Raw genomic sequence first — 17,560 nt, 5'->3', positions numbered from 1 at the left:
TCGAGACCCTGAGGTTGCCAGCTTGAGCACAGGCTCATCTGGTTTGAGCAAAGCTCACCAGCTCGGACCCAAGGTCGCTGGTTACTCAGTCTGCTGAAGGCCCACGGTCAAGGCACATATGAGAAAGCAATCAATGAACAGCTAAGGTGTCAAAACGAAAAACTGATGATTGATACTTCTCATCTCTCTCCGTTCCTGTCTGTCCTTCTCTCTGACTCTCTCTCTGTCCCTGTAAAAAAAAAAAAAAAAAAAATCAAAGTTATGCTTATTTTAAAAAATTGTTTATTGTTTCTTTAAATATAAAACCAGTGTCATTGCTCCTTTCTAGAAATGGGAGGTAACCATAAAAGTGACTAGCAGTTGTAACAGATCCTGGGCCCCCGCCCAGAAGTCACGTGCTTTGCTGATCCTGAGAACAACGGTTCCAGCAGCGCAGCCTCCAGTCTGAGCCCACGCGCTCACCCCTCCCCACCGACAAACAAGCAAACAAACTTGACATGTGTGTAGTATACACAAGGCTTCTTTTGAGTGTGTGTGTGTGAGAGAGAGAGAGAGAGAGACAGAGACAGAGACAGAGGCAGAGAGAGGGACAGATAGGGACAGACAGGAAGGGAGAGCGATGAGAAGCATCAATCCTTCGTTGCAACACCTTAGTTGTTCATTGATTGCTTCCTCATATGTGCCTTGACCGGAGGGCTACAGCAGAGCAAGTGACCCCTTGCTCAAGCCAGTGACTTTGGGGTCATGTCTGTGATCCCACGCTCAAGCCAGTGACTCCACGCTCAAGCCAATGAGCCTGCGCTCAAGCTGGCAACCTCAGGGTTTCGAACCTGGGTCCTCTGCGTCCTAGTCCAACACTCTATTCACTGCACCACTGCCTGGTCAGGCTACACAAGGCTTTCTTTCTTTCTTTTTTTATTTTTATTTTTTGTATTTTTCTGAAGTGAGAAGCGGGGAGGCAGAGAGACAGACTCCTGCATGTACCCGACTGGGATCCACCCAGCATGCCCACCAGGGTGTGATGCTCTGCCCATCTGGGGCGTTGCTCCGCTGCAACCCGAGACATTTTAGCACCTGAGGTGGAGGCCATGGAGCCGTCCTCAGTGCCCGGGCCAACTTTGCGCCAATGGAGCCTTGGCTGCGGGAGGGGAAGAGAGAGACAGAGAGAAAAGAGAGGGGGAGGGGTGGAGAAGCAGATGGACACTTCTCCTGAGTGCCCTGGCCCGGAATCAAACCTGGGACTTCCACATGCCGGGCCGATGCTCTACCACTGAGCCAACCAGCCAGGGCTTACACAAGGCTTTCTTAACCTGAGATCCAAATAAGGGTTTGGAGGTGAGGTTTCCCCCAGCCCTGGGACAATTTTTTTAATGCTGCTTGATCAATGTGAATCTTTTCCTGGGTTGAGTGTCCATGGCCTTTATCTGAGTCTCAGAGAAACCCATTCATCAAAAGCAGTTCAGCACTGCTGTTGGAAATGAATGTTCCAGTCTTGTTTTGCTGTTTAGCTTGCCTCTGATGAACCTTCTTGAAGGGTCCCGGCAGGATCCTTGGCGGTCTTTGTCCCTCCCTCACACATGGGCATCAGGGACTCAACCTGAAAGAAATTTTGCCTGCGTTCCCATGAGTGCCCCCCCCCCAGGGGTACTAGGCACCAAAGGGAGGTCTATGCTGGGCGTGGATCATGACCTGAAATGACTTCTGCCTCTAAATGTCAGCTCTGTAAATATTCAGCACTTTAAGTCTGGATGCTGATATGTGCTGAAGATTTCTTTACTGTTTCCTTGTTCTTTTAAAAAAATTTATAAATGGAGCAATGGATAAATGGATGGCAGTTGGGGACATTTGTCCAGGCTCAGTATGAGATGCCAGCATGACTTCATGTTTAATCTAGATATAGATAATGAGCAAATACACGTTACAACCCACATATTTTTTTGTCCTCTCAGCTCACAGGACCTAGAAGCAATGACACCCCAGTGACAACAAGCACACCCAGTAGCCAGATTTTGGTTTCTAAGAGAGGGAACCTGAGCTCTTGGAGAAATGACTGATTTTAGGATTGGGGCAAGAGATATGTCGGATGAGCCTGGAGTGTCTTGTGCTAGAAAATATTGCTGACATATTTAAAACCACTCACCATCCCTTTCCTCTCTCCTCATCCCAAGATAATGTCTGAGGTTGTCATTGATCATTTCCATGCCTGTATTATACTTATGTTTGATATACATATTGCCATTAACACCATGTGCTATTGCTATTGTAAGTATTGTTAATACTTACAATAAAGGGTAGCATGTGGCTGTATAACTTTTGCAAATTGCTCCTTCACAGAATATTGCTTAAATTCTATGTTGAGCCTGACCAGGCGGTGGCGCAGTGGATAGAACATTGGACTAGGATGCAGAAGACCCAGGTTCAAGACCCTGAGGTCGCCAGCTTTTGCTCATCTGGTTTGAACAAAAAGCTCACCAGCTTGGACCCAAGGTTGCTGGCTCGAGCAAGGGGTTACTTGGTCGGCTGAAGGCCCACGGTCAAGGCACATATGAGAAAGCAATCAATGAACAACTAAGGTGTCGCAACGAAAAACTGATGATTGATGCTTCTCATCTCTCTCTGTTCCTGTCTGTCTGTCCCTATCTATCCCTCTCTCTGACTCTCTCTCTGTCCCTGTAAAAAACAACAACAAAACAAACAAACAAACAAAACCCTATGTTGATGCACTTAGATTTAGATATTGTTTATTCATTGTAACCAATGTATAGCATCCTATTGTATAAAAAAGTGCACTATTATTTGTCTTTCCAATAAGGGACAATTAGATTGTTTCTAGTTTTTGGGTTTTTAAAAATTTTTTAAACTACTGACAACAACGTTTCAATTAACATTCTTACATGTGTGTTCTGGGGCACACATGTAAGAGTTTTAAGGGTATTCTCTGTGGGGGGACTTGCAGGGTTGTGGGGTACATGTGTCTTTGGTCTGATGGATATTATCAAGCTGGTCTCCAAAGTAGACATAAGTCTTTTTCCCCGTAGCAGTGAGCAAGAATCCAGTCCCCCCCTGTGACTTGTCGGTTCTGTCCAAGTCTCCATTTTGCCAGCCAGGTTTCTGAGGATATTGTCATACTTACTGGCAGCTCCGGTTTCTTCTGTGAATTGCCTATTTATAGCTATTGCCATTCATGTTCTGGGTTGCTTATACATTTCTTGCTGAAGGCATATTTAATTTGCGACAGAGGCAACACCACATTCTTAGAGCCTTGGCCCGTTTGTGTGCTGGGGTAGGCTCACCGAGTCTTGCAAGAGCCCCTTGCAGTTATCTTTAGAACTCTGTACTCAGTGACCTGCTATTGGTAACTTGAATTAGTCATGGTAGAATATTTATACAAGGGAAATTGACAAGATCTACAAATCAGGGCTCCCCCCCCCCCCACACACACCCACAGCCTATGTCACACCTTTGAGACCAGCACACGTTATGTTAACCTCTGCCTGGTTCCTGCCGGTCTCAACCATCTCCCACAGGGTGGTTGGTTTGAAAGCAGCTCCCGACCTCCTCACTTGACTTTTTGCTCTGTTGGAACTGGGCCCCGAGCCTCTTTCAGGAGTGATCTCGTCATGGTTTCTGTAACAGAAGATCAATTCAGCGTCCTATTAAACGGATACACCTTCAAAATGACCACTAGCCATTGGAAGCAAAGCCCACTGGACACAGTAACCCTTTGTTGAAGGAGAATTCAAATAACCAGTGGTCCTGGAATTGGAGGGGACCTCAGATGTCACCCTGTCATCTTCCCAATCAATTCTGTGCTGTCTTGGACAATTTCTCTGGAGCGTGTGGACCCAGTTTTTACTTAGACATTCCGTGGTTCAGAGCTCCTTCCCCAAGGGTGGAGCACCAAGCAGAGACAGCGAGATAATGCCAGTGATTCGTTTCTATCGGAAAAGAAGAAACCGTATTTCAAAAGAGCCAAAAATTTCCTTTCCTGCCTATTGGTCTAGCTCTGCCCATTGCAGTTACCTGGGTCAAGTCTACTAACCATACTCCAGGTATATGAAACCAGAAGCCATATAAGACCTCTCTCAATGTCTGTCTGTCTGTCTAATCGTTCCTCATAGGATATAGGAAACAGCCTTTTTTTATTCTCCCTCCCTTTGTCAGTATCCGGTTCTGTTGTTGATCAGTGACCCTCCAAGGACAGATGTGAACCTGCTTCTCCAAATGTGATCACCAAATAAGATGTCGCTTATTTGCAGTGTGTCCGAGAGGCCAGAAATAGAGTTTGCTGCTATTAAGGAGTCGGACACATTGATGTAGATTTGTACTGAGTAAATGTACAAATATATTGTACAGAATAAGCTTCCACTAGAACGTAATATCCCAAAGAGAACATTTTGCGAGAACGTTCCCAATGACCACTTGGGGGATTATTCCTTTTGTGGGTCACGGGTGGCCATGTGCCCCTGCTGTGGGGAGGTTCCTGCTGTCTCTCCAGACCCATATTCTTAGAAGAATATATATGGGGGAACTGCGAAAAAATGCGTTCTTCTCTTAAGAAACCCGAACGTGTGAAAAATCTGCCTTAATAAAACAAATTAGGAAGTGATTATTCTCCGAGCCTGGTTTCTGTTACCTATGTATTGATCTATAGACTATTAATTAATTGACAAAGAAGTCAAAGATTGGAGACACACAGCGAAAGAGTGAGATCCTATGGGACCACTCTCAATTAAAAATCAAAGAAAGCAGGTATGGCATTTTCGGGTCAGAAACATCTACTCCAACACGGTCATTTCAGAGGAGAAAACAGAGAGGCCAAGTACCTGCACAAAGTCACACAGCAAGGCAGAGTGGGGTAGGGCAGGGCAGAGGACCAACTTGCCTCTTCCTGGCATGCTGCTAATAAAACATCACAGAGCAGGTGTAATTAGAGGCAACAGAAGTGTTGACTTAATCCCACTTTCCAGGGACTTCTGTGCTGCATTTAAAAAATGAGGAGGTTCGCTTGTGCTCTCTACCAGGAGGGGATCCCTACTATTGATATCTCAGAGATTAATCACAGCCAATTATGAGTGGAAAAAGAGAGCCCTTAGGACACTACTGGCACCCATCAGTGTCCCATAGATTGCCACACAGGAAGTTGAACACGCCCCCTCTCAAGTCGCAGATAGACCAGTGCTCTTCTATGGAAAGCTATGCTCAGGGTGTTGGGCAGTGAAAGAGTCTTCATCTTGGATCTGTGGTAAACCCAAGAGTATCTTTCAGTCCTGGCCCAGGCCTGGGTTTTCCAGAAACTTGCCTTATTGAAGTTTCCCCTAAACATGGTTTTGTAAGTACATAGTCACTAAAGGATGTCCCGCTGTCTCTTTCCAAATGCTCGCTGAAACCTCCACATTGCTTTTCAAGTATCATGGAGGAATGTAGCATCTTTGGTCCTGCAACGTGGCTATCTTTGTCATCTAAAATAATTGGAAAAAAAAAAAGATTGATTTTAGAGAGGAAGTGAGAGAGAGAGAATCGTTGATCTGTTATTCCACTTATTTATGCGTTCATTGGTTGACTCTTGTATGTGCTCTCACTGGGGATCAAACTCACAACCTTGGTGTATCAGGATGATGATCTAATGATCAACTGAGTTACCCAGCCAGGCCCTGTGCAATTTAAAATAGAAGGTCTTCTGAAGTTGAATGTAAATAGATCCCAAGGAGACTGGGATTACTGTGCCTGGGCAGACCTGGACCCAACTAGAGGTCACTACGTACTTTTCCAGCCCCTGGGTGGCTATGTGGAGACCCCTGATGCCTTCCTCTGCTAAAACTCGGTGGCCCTTCAGGCAGATGGGCCTCTGAAAGTGCATTTCTCTGTAGAGACAGCTGTGGGCATGGGGGGCTGGAGATGAGCATATCTAGTAACTCACATAATAGCAAAAATGGAAAGACATGTGCTAACCTTTCTTAGGACAGCCACAAACTCTCTAAATTACCTGACACACGCTTTAAAAACTTTCAAATTCAGATGCCATTGCATACAAGGTAGTATATCCATATTACGTGTATGGTGTGTTTTTGAGGAATGCATACACTACCCTAGGCAGTACTCCAGTCGTATGCACCCCAAGACACAGAGCACTGCCTCCCAGAAAGTTCTCGGTGCTTTTCCCTAGTCACCCACAATATACTGTTATCCCCCCACCAAGGGCAAGAATGATTTCATCTCACAGATCGGTTCTGTCCGCTCTTGAACTCCATATGAATGAGCTAATACATTATGTACTCTTTTGTGTCTGATTTATGCATCATGATTTTGGGGTTCATCCATGTATTAATAGTTCATTCATGTATGTATTAATAGTTCATTCTTTTTCATTGTTAGGCAATATTGTGTGGAATGAATATTTCATGATTGGTTTATCCATTCTCCTTTTGACATATTTGGGTTTTTCCAGGTTTTTTCCCCCCTGCTATTTTATATAAAGCAAGTATCGACATTTCCATACAGGTCGTTTTGTGGACATATTTTCATTTCTTTCAATTAAATTGCAAAGTGTAGACTAGCTGGATTAGATGTTAGGTGTCCGTTTAACCTTATAGAAAATGCCCAGATGGCCCATATAATGCCCTCTTTATTAAGGATCCCAAGGACCTATGAAGTTCATTCTTTAACTTGTTTTTTTGTTTCATGTTTTGTTTTTGTCTTGAATTGCATTGATCAGACATGGGCACTCATTCTTCTGAAATGTGTCTTTCAGGATGAGACCTCCCGTAGGTCCTGTTGAATTGCTTACCCTAATAGCTTGGAATCAGGAAGAATCGTATTGAAAAGCTGGGCTGATCTTGTTCGTGGCTTTCTCCTATCTCTTTTTTATTATCTTTTTTAAATAGGTTATACATACAAAAATATGTGGTGTAACTATAGGATGGAAACTGGAAATCCACCACTGGTTCGAGAATGTACTTATTTCTAAGAATACTGCATTTCCTATAGGATCCTCTTCACCCCCTCACACAGGGAACCAAGCTTCTTGCCAAAACAAAACAAAATTATTTTACCAAGTATTTCATCCTTTCGCGTTACTATTTTTTTTGCTACATACTTTTTTTTTTTGTCGTCTTTGCTTTTAAGAGGTTTATCAAAATGGTGTCATTTGTGTGGGTTTTCAGAACTTGCATTTTTTTTTTAAATTTAACATTGTGTTTCAGAGATCTGCCCCTGTTATGTGTGGTTGAAGTTGATTCACTTTTTGCATCTGAGTAACGTTCCTTCCTGGGAACAGGTAACAATGTGTTGTGGTTACTACTGATACTTGTCAGTTGTCAGCTCCAGGTCGTATTTTTATTTGCTATATACTGCATTTGGGGGGGAGTCTGGCACATGTAGCAGAATCATTCACTGGATATTTAAACTGCTTTCAAGCAAACATTTTTTTTTTAATATAAAGTGAAAATGAACAACCAGTTTTCTGCTCCAAAAGAAGGGAAATTTCTAAGCTACCTGGGGAAAATTGTGTGAAAACAATAATAAGGGTTGATGTGTTGTCAGTGTGATTGCAAAGCCAGGGCTTCACTGTTTTTACTGCATGACTTTACTTCCAAGGTTGAAAAAAAAAACAGAACTTAGATTTCAGTGTGTAGAATGTAATCACTGAAAAAAGAATGACTTTCTTTGGCTGTGCAATCAAGTTAAACTGGAGAGGCAAACTACATTTTGATTCTTTTATTTTCTAAATCATAAGCTATATAAGTATCTAACATCACTGTCTAAAATTATTTAATCTTATCGATTTACTACTGCTTTAGGGAAACACAAACATTTAAAAAATATACAAATGAAAAGTCGTCACTTTGGTTAAAAAAAAAACAAACCCTTACGATTTTAAATAACTAAGCATTTCTCCTTATTCTATTTACCTCATGTCCTTAGGGACAACCGAATGGGAGTTTTTATGACTACTAATAAAAATATATTGTTTAGTATTTAAAGATTTTCATATTAGCATTATCCTTTTAAAAGTCAGCACTAAGCTGTCTGAATTTACAAGTATGTATTTAAAAATTCTAAACACCAAACACAGTGAAAATATTGATTTTCCTTTTTATTTAACTGCAGAACAGAGCTAGCTGCAGGCACAAGGATCAACCTTATGCAGGGAACTCTCTGAAGAAATATTTAAAAAATCAGTAGACTGAATTTTATTTATTCACACGTTGTGCCTAATTTTTAAATGATATATGCTAAATTTCAGTTTCTTTTGAAAGATTCTAATATACTTCTTCCTTTGTGAATGTCCAGAACTTCTAAACCTGGAACGTTTTATTTAAAAATAAAGCAGAATTTCAGTTCAGCAAAAACAATCCCATATGAATAACTCTCTTAAAGAAAGAGATTTACTTCCCTTCTATACAACTGACTCACTGAATTGAGCTAAAAATTTCCAAGAAGAAAAATGATCTAGGGAGAAATGTAGGGGGCGGAAAAGGCTAGATTTCCAGTATTTTGACTTGTTTTCAGATTTGTAAAAAAAAAATTATTTACAAATGATGAGATGCATAGGGTAACTCGGAAATCCTTTACAATTAGAGAGTAAGAAAACAAAAATAAAAAGGAAGGGAAAGAGCAAGAAAACCCGCCTTTTCTTTAGAACAGATGCCTTCGGACCAGACAGCCTGTTTATGAGACAAACACTTCTACTCGATCTAGACATCCGCCACTTGTTTTAGCCCTCTTCTTTTTATTTATTATCGACATTAATTAGCCTGAGTCATGAAACCCGATCACATTAAAGGCGACACGTGGTCCACTCACTATTTTTAAAAGTCCACGTATTTCAGACTCCATTCTCCAGCCATTGCTCAGCTGTTTCCCCCTTTGTGAACACGGTCTCTGCAGCATTTATTCGTTGATGGCAGTCCTAGGGCAGTCTGGCTTTGGGGAAACCTCTCTTTGGGCACATTCAAGAAAAGCACAGAGTAGACTTGGGATTGGTGCTGCTTTATAGTCACTTACACAGCAAAGGAAACAAGAGGGAGGTACCCGGGAAGACCCGGAGGTAGGTGTGGGTGGGTTTCCACTGTGATCATTGATCGGGATTACGTGTAGCATGTTCCTGGACTCCAGCCAGTAGACCGGTCGGGGGTCGCGGTCCCCGACCTCTTCCTTTGGGGGCCCATCGGACACGCCCCCTAGCCTCGGGGCCACTGCAGCCCGCACCTTGCACGTACTTTGGCCACTTCCTGCAGTGTCCAGGTGGTGGAGCACCGAGCAGCGCGAGGAGCATTTGGGGAGGGCTGCGGGTCCTCGAGGCCCCACCAGAGTGAACCAGCCCACCAGGTCCCCAGTTCGGGCCCCCACATTTCCTCTGCCGGAGGGAGGAGGGTGGCGACACCCCGCTGGCCAGCCCTCCCCGGCGTCTGCTGCGCCCCCTAGCGGCAGCCGTGGGGACGCGCCCTGGGCACGCGGGGCAGCTAGTCTGGGCCCCCCTTCCCCAGCTCCCCGCCAGTGGCTGGCTGGCGGCGGGCTGTCTCCCCTCGCATCCCCAGAGCGAGCCCCACTGGTCTCGCCCTTACCCCTCAGCTCCCTGCGAGCCCTGGAACTCTGGGCTCCAAGTCAAGATGCCAAGGCCGCCCCAGCTTCGCTTGCAAACGCTCTCCTTGGGAGCCTGGGGGTCTCCTTTCTCCCAGGTGTGCCCCTCCTGCCACGTTCGGGCTTTCCATCACACTGCAGAAAAACACTGCGTGCACGTACTTATTTATTTTGCAACAGCTGCAAGAAACAATGAAGCTTTTCAAGAACCAGGGAAATGCGCTTTCCAGCCGCGTTGTTGTTGTTTTCAATGAACCTCTCGGGTCCCACACTCCCCGCCCACCTCACTCCCTCCCCTACTCTCCACCCCCACCCCCGTTTGGCCCCTTGTCCGAGCCCTGACCGGCGCCAAGGGCATTGTTTTTGGAGTCGTGTGGTAGGGGAGGGTACATGCAGGGTGGCCAGCGCAGTGCGGGTGGGGGCGAGAGTGTGTGGGCGCGCTCGTGTCCGGGTGCGCGCAGGTGGCGGCGCGGGAGGGGGTCGGAGGCGGTGCCTCTCCTCCTCACACCCCACGCTCCGGCTCCGCTCCGCACGTCCCTGGAATCCCAGAATCCGGCTCTTGGCGCGCGCCAGCCAGGGCCGGGCACTGGGCGCGCCGCGGCTGCGGCGCTGGCGGCTCCGGAGGCGCGCGAGCGCTTGTGCGCGAGCCCGAGTGCGCGCGCGTCAGCCCCCAGTGTGTGGCAGCGGCGGCGGCGGCAGCGGCGGCGCGGCGGGGCTGAGGCTCTTGTTTACCAGCATTAACTCCACTGAGCGGAAAAAAAAAAAAAAAAAGGGGAAAAAACCTGAGGAGGAGCGAGCGCACCGGGCGAACTCGAGAGAGGCGGGCAAGCGAGAGGGACGCTGCCAGGGAGCCTGCTCCCCGGCGCGCCCGTGCCTGGCGCTTGCAGACCCTCGGCCCCGCTCCCGGGCCCTCCACGCCCCTCCCGCGCAGGGTGGGGGGAGCTCCACAGAGTGCCGCGCGCCTCAGCTTTGACCTTCAGCTCGCTGGAGCCCCCGCGCGCAGAGCAGAGCGGAGCGGCGCGGCAGGCGGGGGCCAGGCGGGGGCCGGGCGGGGGCCTGCGCGGGGCGGGCAGCGGGAGTGCGGAGCGCGGCGCGGCTGGCTCGCCGCTTTGTGTGTGTCCTGGATTTGGGCAGCAGCTCGCGGCGGCGGCGGCAGCAGCGAGCGGAGCCCAGAGCACCAGCCGGAGGGAGAGCCTCATTCATTTTTATTCCTCATTTCGGCACAGCCAGCCTCGCCCGCGCCCGGGACTTCGGGGCAAGCTTGTGAACTGCATCGCGCCCTCCTGCCGCTAAGGCTCGGGCTGCGTACAGCCTCCCCCTCGGGCCGAGGTCGGGTTTGTTTCGCCAGGCTTGGACGGATTTGGGCTTTGCCCCCTCTCTTTGCTGTTTTACTGGTTTGAAAATGGAGGCTGACAACGCCAACTGCCCTCCCCGGTGCGCTTCGGGTTCCCCACTCAGCTGAGCCCTGAGCCACGGCTGCCAGCTCTGAGGCCCCCCCCCCTCGCGCCGCCCGCCCCGTCCGCTCCGCCTTTGGAGTATTGTTTCTTTCGCCCCTGCCTTTGCAAGGGGAGCGAAGACTGACTTGGAGACTTTTTCTTTTCCTCCCCACTCCCTTTTATTTTTGAGAACGGGCAATACCATCCCAAATCAAAAGAATGAAGTCTGGTTCCGGAGGAGGGTCCCCGACCTCGCTGTGGGGGCTCCTGTTTGTCATCGCCGCGCTCTGGCTGTGGCCAGCGAGCGGAGAAAGTGAGTATATGCCCGCCGCCCGCGGCCACTGTGGGAACTTTTCCTCCGAGGGGCTGCGCCCTGTTTGCGAAATCGCAGTCCGAGTGGTCACCATTGCAGCTGTCTGGCCCCCCGGGCGCGGGCGCGGGAGCGGTGGGCTGGGGTGGGGCGCTCAAGGGCTCGGCTGGGGGGCCCTGGCTTGTAAGTCTCAGCCTCGAGGGCCCTGCCCTGGCTCAGCGCAGCCCCCATCAGGAAGGGCCGCGAGGGCTTTCTTTTTCAACATCCCGAGAGCCCTGCCCCGCGGGCATCAAGTCTCCCTAGCGCTCAGTGCCCAACGTGGTGCTGGGACTCGATCTGGGAAGTTCTCTCTCCGCCAGGCCCCGCCACCCGCACCTTGTCCACCTCCTGGTATGCGGGGCCGATAGGCACGCTGTCCTGGCCCCAGCGCTGCGCGCCGACGGCGGTGACAGCTCCCACGGCCGCACGGAGCCCTCGCAATGGGGCAGACGCGGAGCGTGGTGGCTGGGAGCCCACCGGCCGGTAGGGTGCAAGTTGTCTTCGATGGAGAGTTGCCCGGCGGAGAAGACCCCAGCCCCAGGATACGTTTCCAAACATCTTGGCGCGGCCCCCTGTCCTCCAACGCGCCTTGCCCTGCGGGCTCTTGAGATTCCTGGCATTTCCCGTCACTTTCGCTTGATTCGCTGGTGCCCCAGGCTGCTCAGTGCGGCTCGGGTATGGAGAGCGGTCCCGCCTCGACCCTTATCCTTCCATGCAGCCCGTGGGAAAAAAGTGCGGGTGCGGGGGGGGGGGCCGTGCATCAGGCTCTCTGGGGAGTGCGTCGGAGACCCCCAGTTCAGAGGGCACTGAGACCTCCCACTTACTACCCAGCGGGTGGACGCGCTTCTCCTCCTGGCAGGACTGGGGCGAGGAGTTGGGCAGCACCCGAATGTGCAGGAGTGGGTGTGCGGTCGGAGTCGACATACATTTCCACATACACGTGCTCCAAACGCGGGTGTGGAACTCCCAGCGCACGGCTGCGCCGGGCCGCCTAGATGCCTGGTCCCGGCCGGAGGAGTCCTGCGCCCTCGTTTACGGAGCGCGAGGGTCTGCGGAGGCCGGCCAGCGTGGGGAGCGTGTTTCGTTTCGCGAGCGCGCAGCCCTGGCCCTGGTTGTGTGGCCCGACTTGTGTCGCACTCCCTCCTCGCCCCTGTCCTGCACTTCCTTTGTGCATAGTTAATAAGCGATATCGCTCCACACCAGCTATCGCTCGCAACCTGATAGCTTTTGTTTTGGTCGTGTATGTCGGGTAGGGGTTAGGGGAGAGCTGGGAGGGAGGGAGAAATGAAGAGTCCCGCGGGGGGTGTGGAGGGAGGAGAGGAGGGGGTTCTATTTTCAGAAAATAAAATTGTGGCTTACTGCTACCTTCGCGACGGTAGGGTAATTGGATCACGATTAAAGTTGAAATGCAGGCGCAGAGCCGGGCGCTGGGAACGGCGAGGGCGTGTTGGTGAGTAATGGTTGCCCAGGGTATGCAGGTGGTGCCATTAAACTGGGAAAAATCCCTCCTGCGCCTTGAAGAGTGAGGGGGTAAGTCCGGAGGCAGCGGGGCTGCCTGGCTCCCTCACGGTGCAGTGGGCAAAGGCTGTTTGTATACACAAACCCTTCTTAAATCTGAGGAAGAACGGAGCCCCCGATGGAGGAAGAGCCGATTAAAAAAAAAAAAAAAAGAATTAGCGTGTTTATTGCATGGAGAAAGGTGCAGATTGAGACCAGAGGTTCCACGAATCTGAGCAACCCCGCTCTTTGTTTATTCTAAACTTTCAATTTACTGGGTTGGGCGAAAGGCGTGGGGACTCCCTTCTGAGTGAGCCTCACGACCGAGTTGGGGAGTTGGGGTGGGGGACACCGAGGAGTTTCTGTAGCCTTTAAAAGCTGAGTAGAGTTTGGAAAACACAGGAGACCGAAGTCACTGAAGAATGGCATACTTCTGAACTGGGTAGCGTTTCTGGCGTTATCATTTCAGGTCAGTAAGTTCTGAAATTCACAATAGCTGTGATGGCTTTGCCTCTTCCAAGCAGGAGTCGGGCATTTTAAAATAGGGATGAACCGTTGTCTGAAGTGTTCGCAGAAGTCAATTCTTTGTGAAAGGCGTTTCCCGAGAAAACAGGCAGGAGGGGAGGGGGGCGGTTAAATGTATGTTTCTAATCCCCAGTGTAGCCAACGCTTTTCTTAGAGTTGTCTTAAAAAATGGTGGGTTCCTAAAAAAACTTGGTGGAAAGCCACAGGGCACCCCGAATCCTCATTATGGTTTGTTGAAGTTCTAACTCGGTACCTGCACCCCCCTCCAGCCCTCACTTTTTGAGGATTAAATGTTATATCCAGTGTGAGCCTACACGTTGGGTTTCTAGTTCAAAAAGGTACTAGAACGCGCTTCACTGCGAGAGAAAATAATTAGAGTCCCATCAGAAGCCCGTGTGCCGTCGGCTGTCTATCTAGTATAGTAATCAGGGTTGAAGTGCTGTTGGTCCCCTGTTGCGTTGGCATATTCAGGGATTAATGCTTTCTCTTTTAGTGTGACAGAGAACAATAGGGTGAGTTGAAAATATCTTCATCGTAGAAAATTTAGATTTAAAAAAAAAAATTTTTTTTTTTTTTTATTGCAGCAGAGGAAGCCGTGCCGATATGGTGGTTTCATGTCATTGTAACGTGAACAGGACATCCAAATAGGGTTTGGAAGTTACAAGCAGTAGCCAAATAATCCGATGGCTTAAAAATAAATTAACGTGCGTTTTAAACAATGTCGTGGCCATCTAATTAAAAGGACCCATCAGCCTTCCGCCCCGGGCACAGTCCTAGCCTATTGTCAGAGAGATGGAGGTATGTGAAAGATGGATGTCTGAAGGAGTTGGTTGATTTTACTCCCAGAAGAAGAACCCCAGAAGGAGTTTGGAAAGAACCGAAATAGCAAACTATCCAGTGTAGCCTCTCTAGAGGGAAATAGCAAGTCACAAGGGTCTTTTTGAGGGGGGATGGGGCGTGGATCAGGACTTGGAAGTTTTAAGGGCTCTGAGTGTGATTTGTTAGGATGAGAAAAAAGTCCAACCTTAATGAATATGCTAAGGTTGACTGGGAAGAACAGGGAGTGAAAGAAGTCAGTCAGGAGAGAGCCCGTACTGTATGATTCCGTTTATAGGACGTGCAGAAGAAGCCAGGCTATAGAGAGAGGCTAGATTGGCCGTGGTGAGCCTGAGGGGAGAGGGGATGGGAAGTTACTGGTGAAGAGGACCCTGTTCCTTTTTAGGGGTGATGAAAATGTTCTAAAATCAGAGGACGGTAATGGTTGCACACAACTCTGGATATGCTGAAAACTGTTGAATTGTACACTTTAAATTAGTGACTTTTATGGCATGTGAATTATATCCTTATTTTTTTAAATTATGTGAATAAAGCTGTTCTTCCTTTCTTTCTTTCTTTTGAAGAAAAAAAATATGCTAAGTTTGGAAAGAATGCATCAGCAACTTTGAGCATAGAAGTTAGGTTAAAATTATTATGCAAGTTTGTCCAACAGGAGGCTGTCTGTCTGTCTTTTACTTACGGAGTTTTTTTTTCATAATTACAGCAATACAACACACTGATCATTGAAGCTTACGAGTGGATAGTCATGTAACCTAATGACTTTTTTTTTTTTTTTTTTAAATCACACGCATTTTAAACACTGCGGCCATTTTCTGAAAAGGTTTCAGGAGAAATGGACAGAAAGGAAAAAAAGAATCTTGGTTATACATAGTTCAAGTTAAAGATTGAGGGGTTGGATTAAAAAAACACAAATGTTAGCGAAAGTCAGATGTTCACAGTCAAATCCTTAACTGAATCTGAAACTGTTGGTCATTCCAAGATTAGAGTTTAGGGGCCGTGTCTGGATGGCTTTTTATATTTCCAGATTCTTCCATATGTTTTCCAACAAAGAAATAATGGAGTGTTTTAGGATAGTAAAGAATTTTCACTTTCTTTTTTCATATTCCGTATTAAGCACCCTGGTCATAAAGACTGGAGATGAACTGTTCATTTTAATGTAGTGGGATTTTTTTCTTTTCTTCTTTGTTGGTTATTTTATTTCTTATATAGCTTTAGAATCTGAGCAGGAAAAAGAACCTTTGTAAAAAGCTACAGTAGCTCTTTCGGGCATACTGTAATTTAAAAAAAAATTAAGATTTCTTATGGAACAAAAGATTTTATAGTATAACAAAGGCTTTTTTTTTTTCTTTTTGTTAGAAAACTATGCCCTTACCCAACTTTTAATAGGAAAAGACCTGGGAACGATTGTTGTTTACATTTGTTTATGGCCTTTGTCTCAGGCGCAGTTACTAATAAGAATATTTCCTGTTCTTATTGTTGTCAGATCAGGGCAGTCATGCAAATTAACTGTATCCTTTTCACTTGTTGCCTTCGAGGTTTGCCAAGGGGGATCCCATAGGGATGGTAGCTTCCTTCTAAAGCTGGTTTCATTTGTTTTGTAAGAATATGCAACTTAGAAGGAACTACGTGCAGCCTCGCTTAGTGGGAGCCTGCCCTCGGAGAGCTGGACCCTGGCGAGGGAACAGGGAACGCCTGAGCCTACAGAAGAGAGACAACTTGGCTGGGTTTTTTTTTTTCCCTTTCTTTCTTTTTTGTCCTTGGGCCATTTTGTATACTCCCTGCATGAAACCAAGTTGCTTAAAAACTCGGTACAAGATACATGGTTTTCAAGCAGACAGCAAACAACATTTTAAAAGCCCTGGAAGAACATTTCTGTAGACGGCAGATAATGAAGTTCAATCGCTGTTGTTGATCTCCTGAAGGGCCTGGGCCTCCTGTTGCAATGTCACTGCAGGCCACAGAGGGGACATTCTCCCATCCTGATCAGCCACCCTGCCTCTTGGTGACGTTGGTTCATGACCAGCGGGGTAGCTGTCTTCCCCGCCCAAACTCGAGGAGATAACAGGTGTGCACGTGAATGTCGCCTGCTATGTTTGGAGTGGCAAGGACAGTGGGACTTACTTCCCAACTGTGCTAGACTTTACATTGCTGAGTCAGCTTTCTGGAAATTAGGCGACTTTTAGAACTTTGAAGCTTTTGTGTTATTTTAACTAACTTGCTGTTTTTAAAAAGGCAGCGAGGGTAGTCAGGAGGTGGTGGAAGCAACTGGAACTTGAAACCACCCCCCCTCTTTTTTTTTTGGAGTTGTAGAATGTGCAAGCCATGTTTCTCCCTGGGATTTGATTTTCTTCGATTTGTTTTCAAAACTCATTTACGACCAGCACTCAGTTCACAGAAGAGGTATTTGTGCCCGCAGGCCAACTTTGCATTGAACTGCTTTACTTAGTCAACTCATAAGTGCTGAGTCTTAGAGCTGCGGCTCTTCCCGATTTACTAAATACGTGGTAATTGGACACGTGCTTAGGGTGTATAGCTCCTTGACTCCTCTGTCTGAGGTGTTCTGAAGGAACAATCCTGAGCAACTTAAAGATGACACATATGCTTGATGAAGAAAGCGCTCTGGACTTGCCTAAAAATGGGGTGTGGCAGCAGGATTTGACTTCAGCTAAGAAGTGGGAGCTGCACGCTGCTTGTGATGTGTGGCACTTGGAGACCTGTTGATATTTGGGGAGCATGACTGATTTTCAGCATTTGGGAAGATCAGAACTTTGAAATACGGGCATCCCTACCCTCACCTCGAAAGATCTATATAAAAAAGAGATTTCTTCTGAGGAAAAGGGCATATGGTTGGTATAAAACAATTAATAAACAAGTTAGGCTTTTAGCACAATAGATGCCCATTCTCTCAGCATGATGAAGTTTCTTTTGTTAAATTGCTTTGGTGTTATTTTGACTTAAAATATTAACAATAGCTTTGCCTTTCCAACTTTCCAACTTTTGAAGACTAAAATTGTTTTTCTGTTTTTAAATCATCAGTTTTACTCACATTGTTAAGATCCAGATACCAGTTTGGAAGACTTTCCTACCTTTTTTTTTTTCCCCCGTTTATTCCAATTTCACATATGGTTTAGGGAATCGACTAATTTCGCAATCTCAAGGAAATATTGATATATCTTTACTTGAACTGAGAACTAGTTGTATCCCTACTCCCTCTGAGTAAATACACGCTGAGCACTTACCGGACTCAGTTCTTTAAGTTTAAAAATTCCTTCTGATACCATAAGTTTTGAAAGCTATAAGTCAAACTATAGAAATTATTTGCTCTGCCTATTTA

General features: G+C 47.1%; 1 protein-coding gene across 1 annotated transcript in view; it reads left to right on the top strand.

Moving 5' to 3' along the window:
- Positions 1-10,263: 10,263 nt before the first annotated feature.
- IGF1R (insulin like growth factor 1 receptor) overlaps positions 10,264-17,560 on the top strand; it is a 220,963-nt gene continuing 213,666 nt past the window's right edge. Inside the window, exon 1 of the mRNA XM_066355414.1 lies at positions 10,264-11,331. Coding sequence (XP_066211511.1) covers positions 11,238-11,331 — 94 coding nt within the window. The 5' untranslated portion in view covers positions 10,264-11,237. The remainder of the gene's footprint in view (positions 11,332-17,560) is intronic.

The sequence above is a fragment of the Saccopteryx leptura genome, chromosome 13 (genome assembly GCF_036850995.1).
Source record: "Saccopteryx leptura isolate mSacLep1 chromosome 13, mSacLep1_pri_phased_curated, whole genome shotgun sequence".
Classification (NCBI taxonomy): Eukaryota; Metazoa; Chordata; class Mammalia; order Chiroptera; family Emballonuridae; genus Saccopteryx; species Saccopteryx leptura.
Note: the sequence above shows the minus strand (reverse complement) of the source record. Positions and strands in the feature narration are given on the sequence as shown.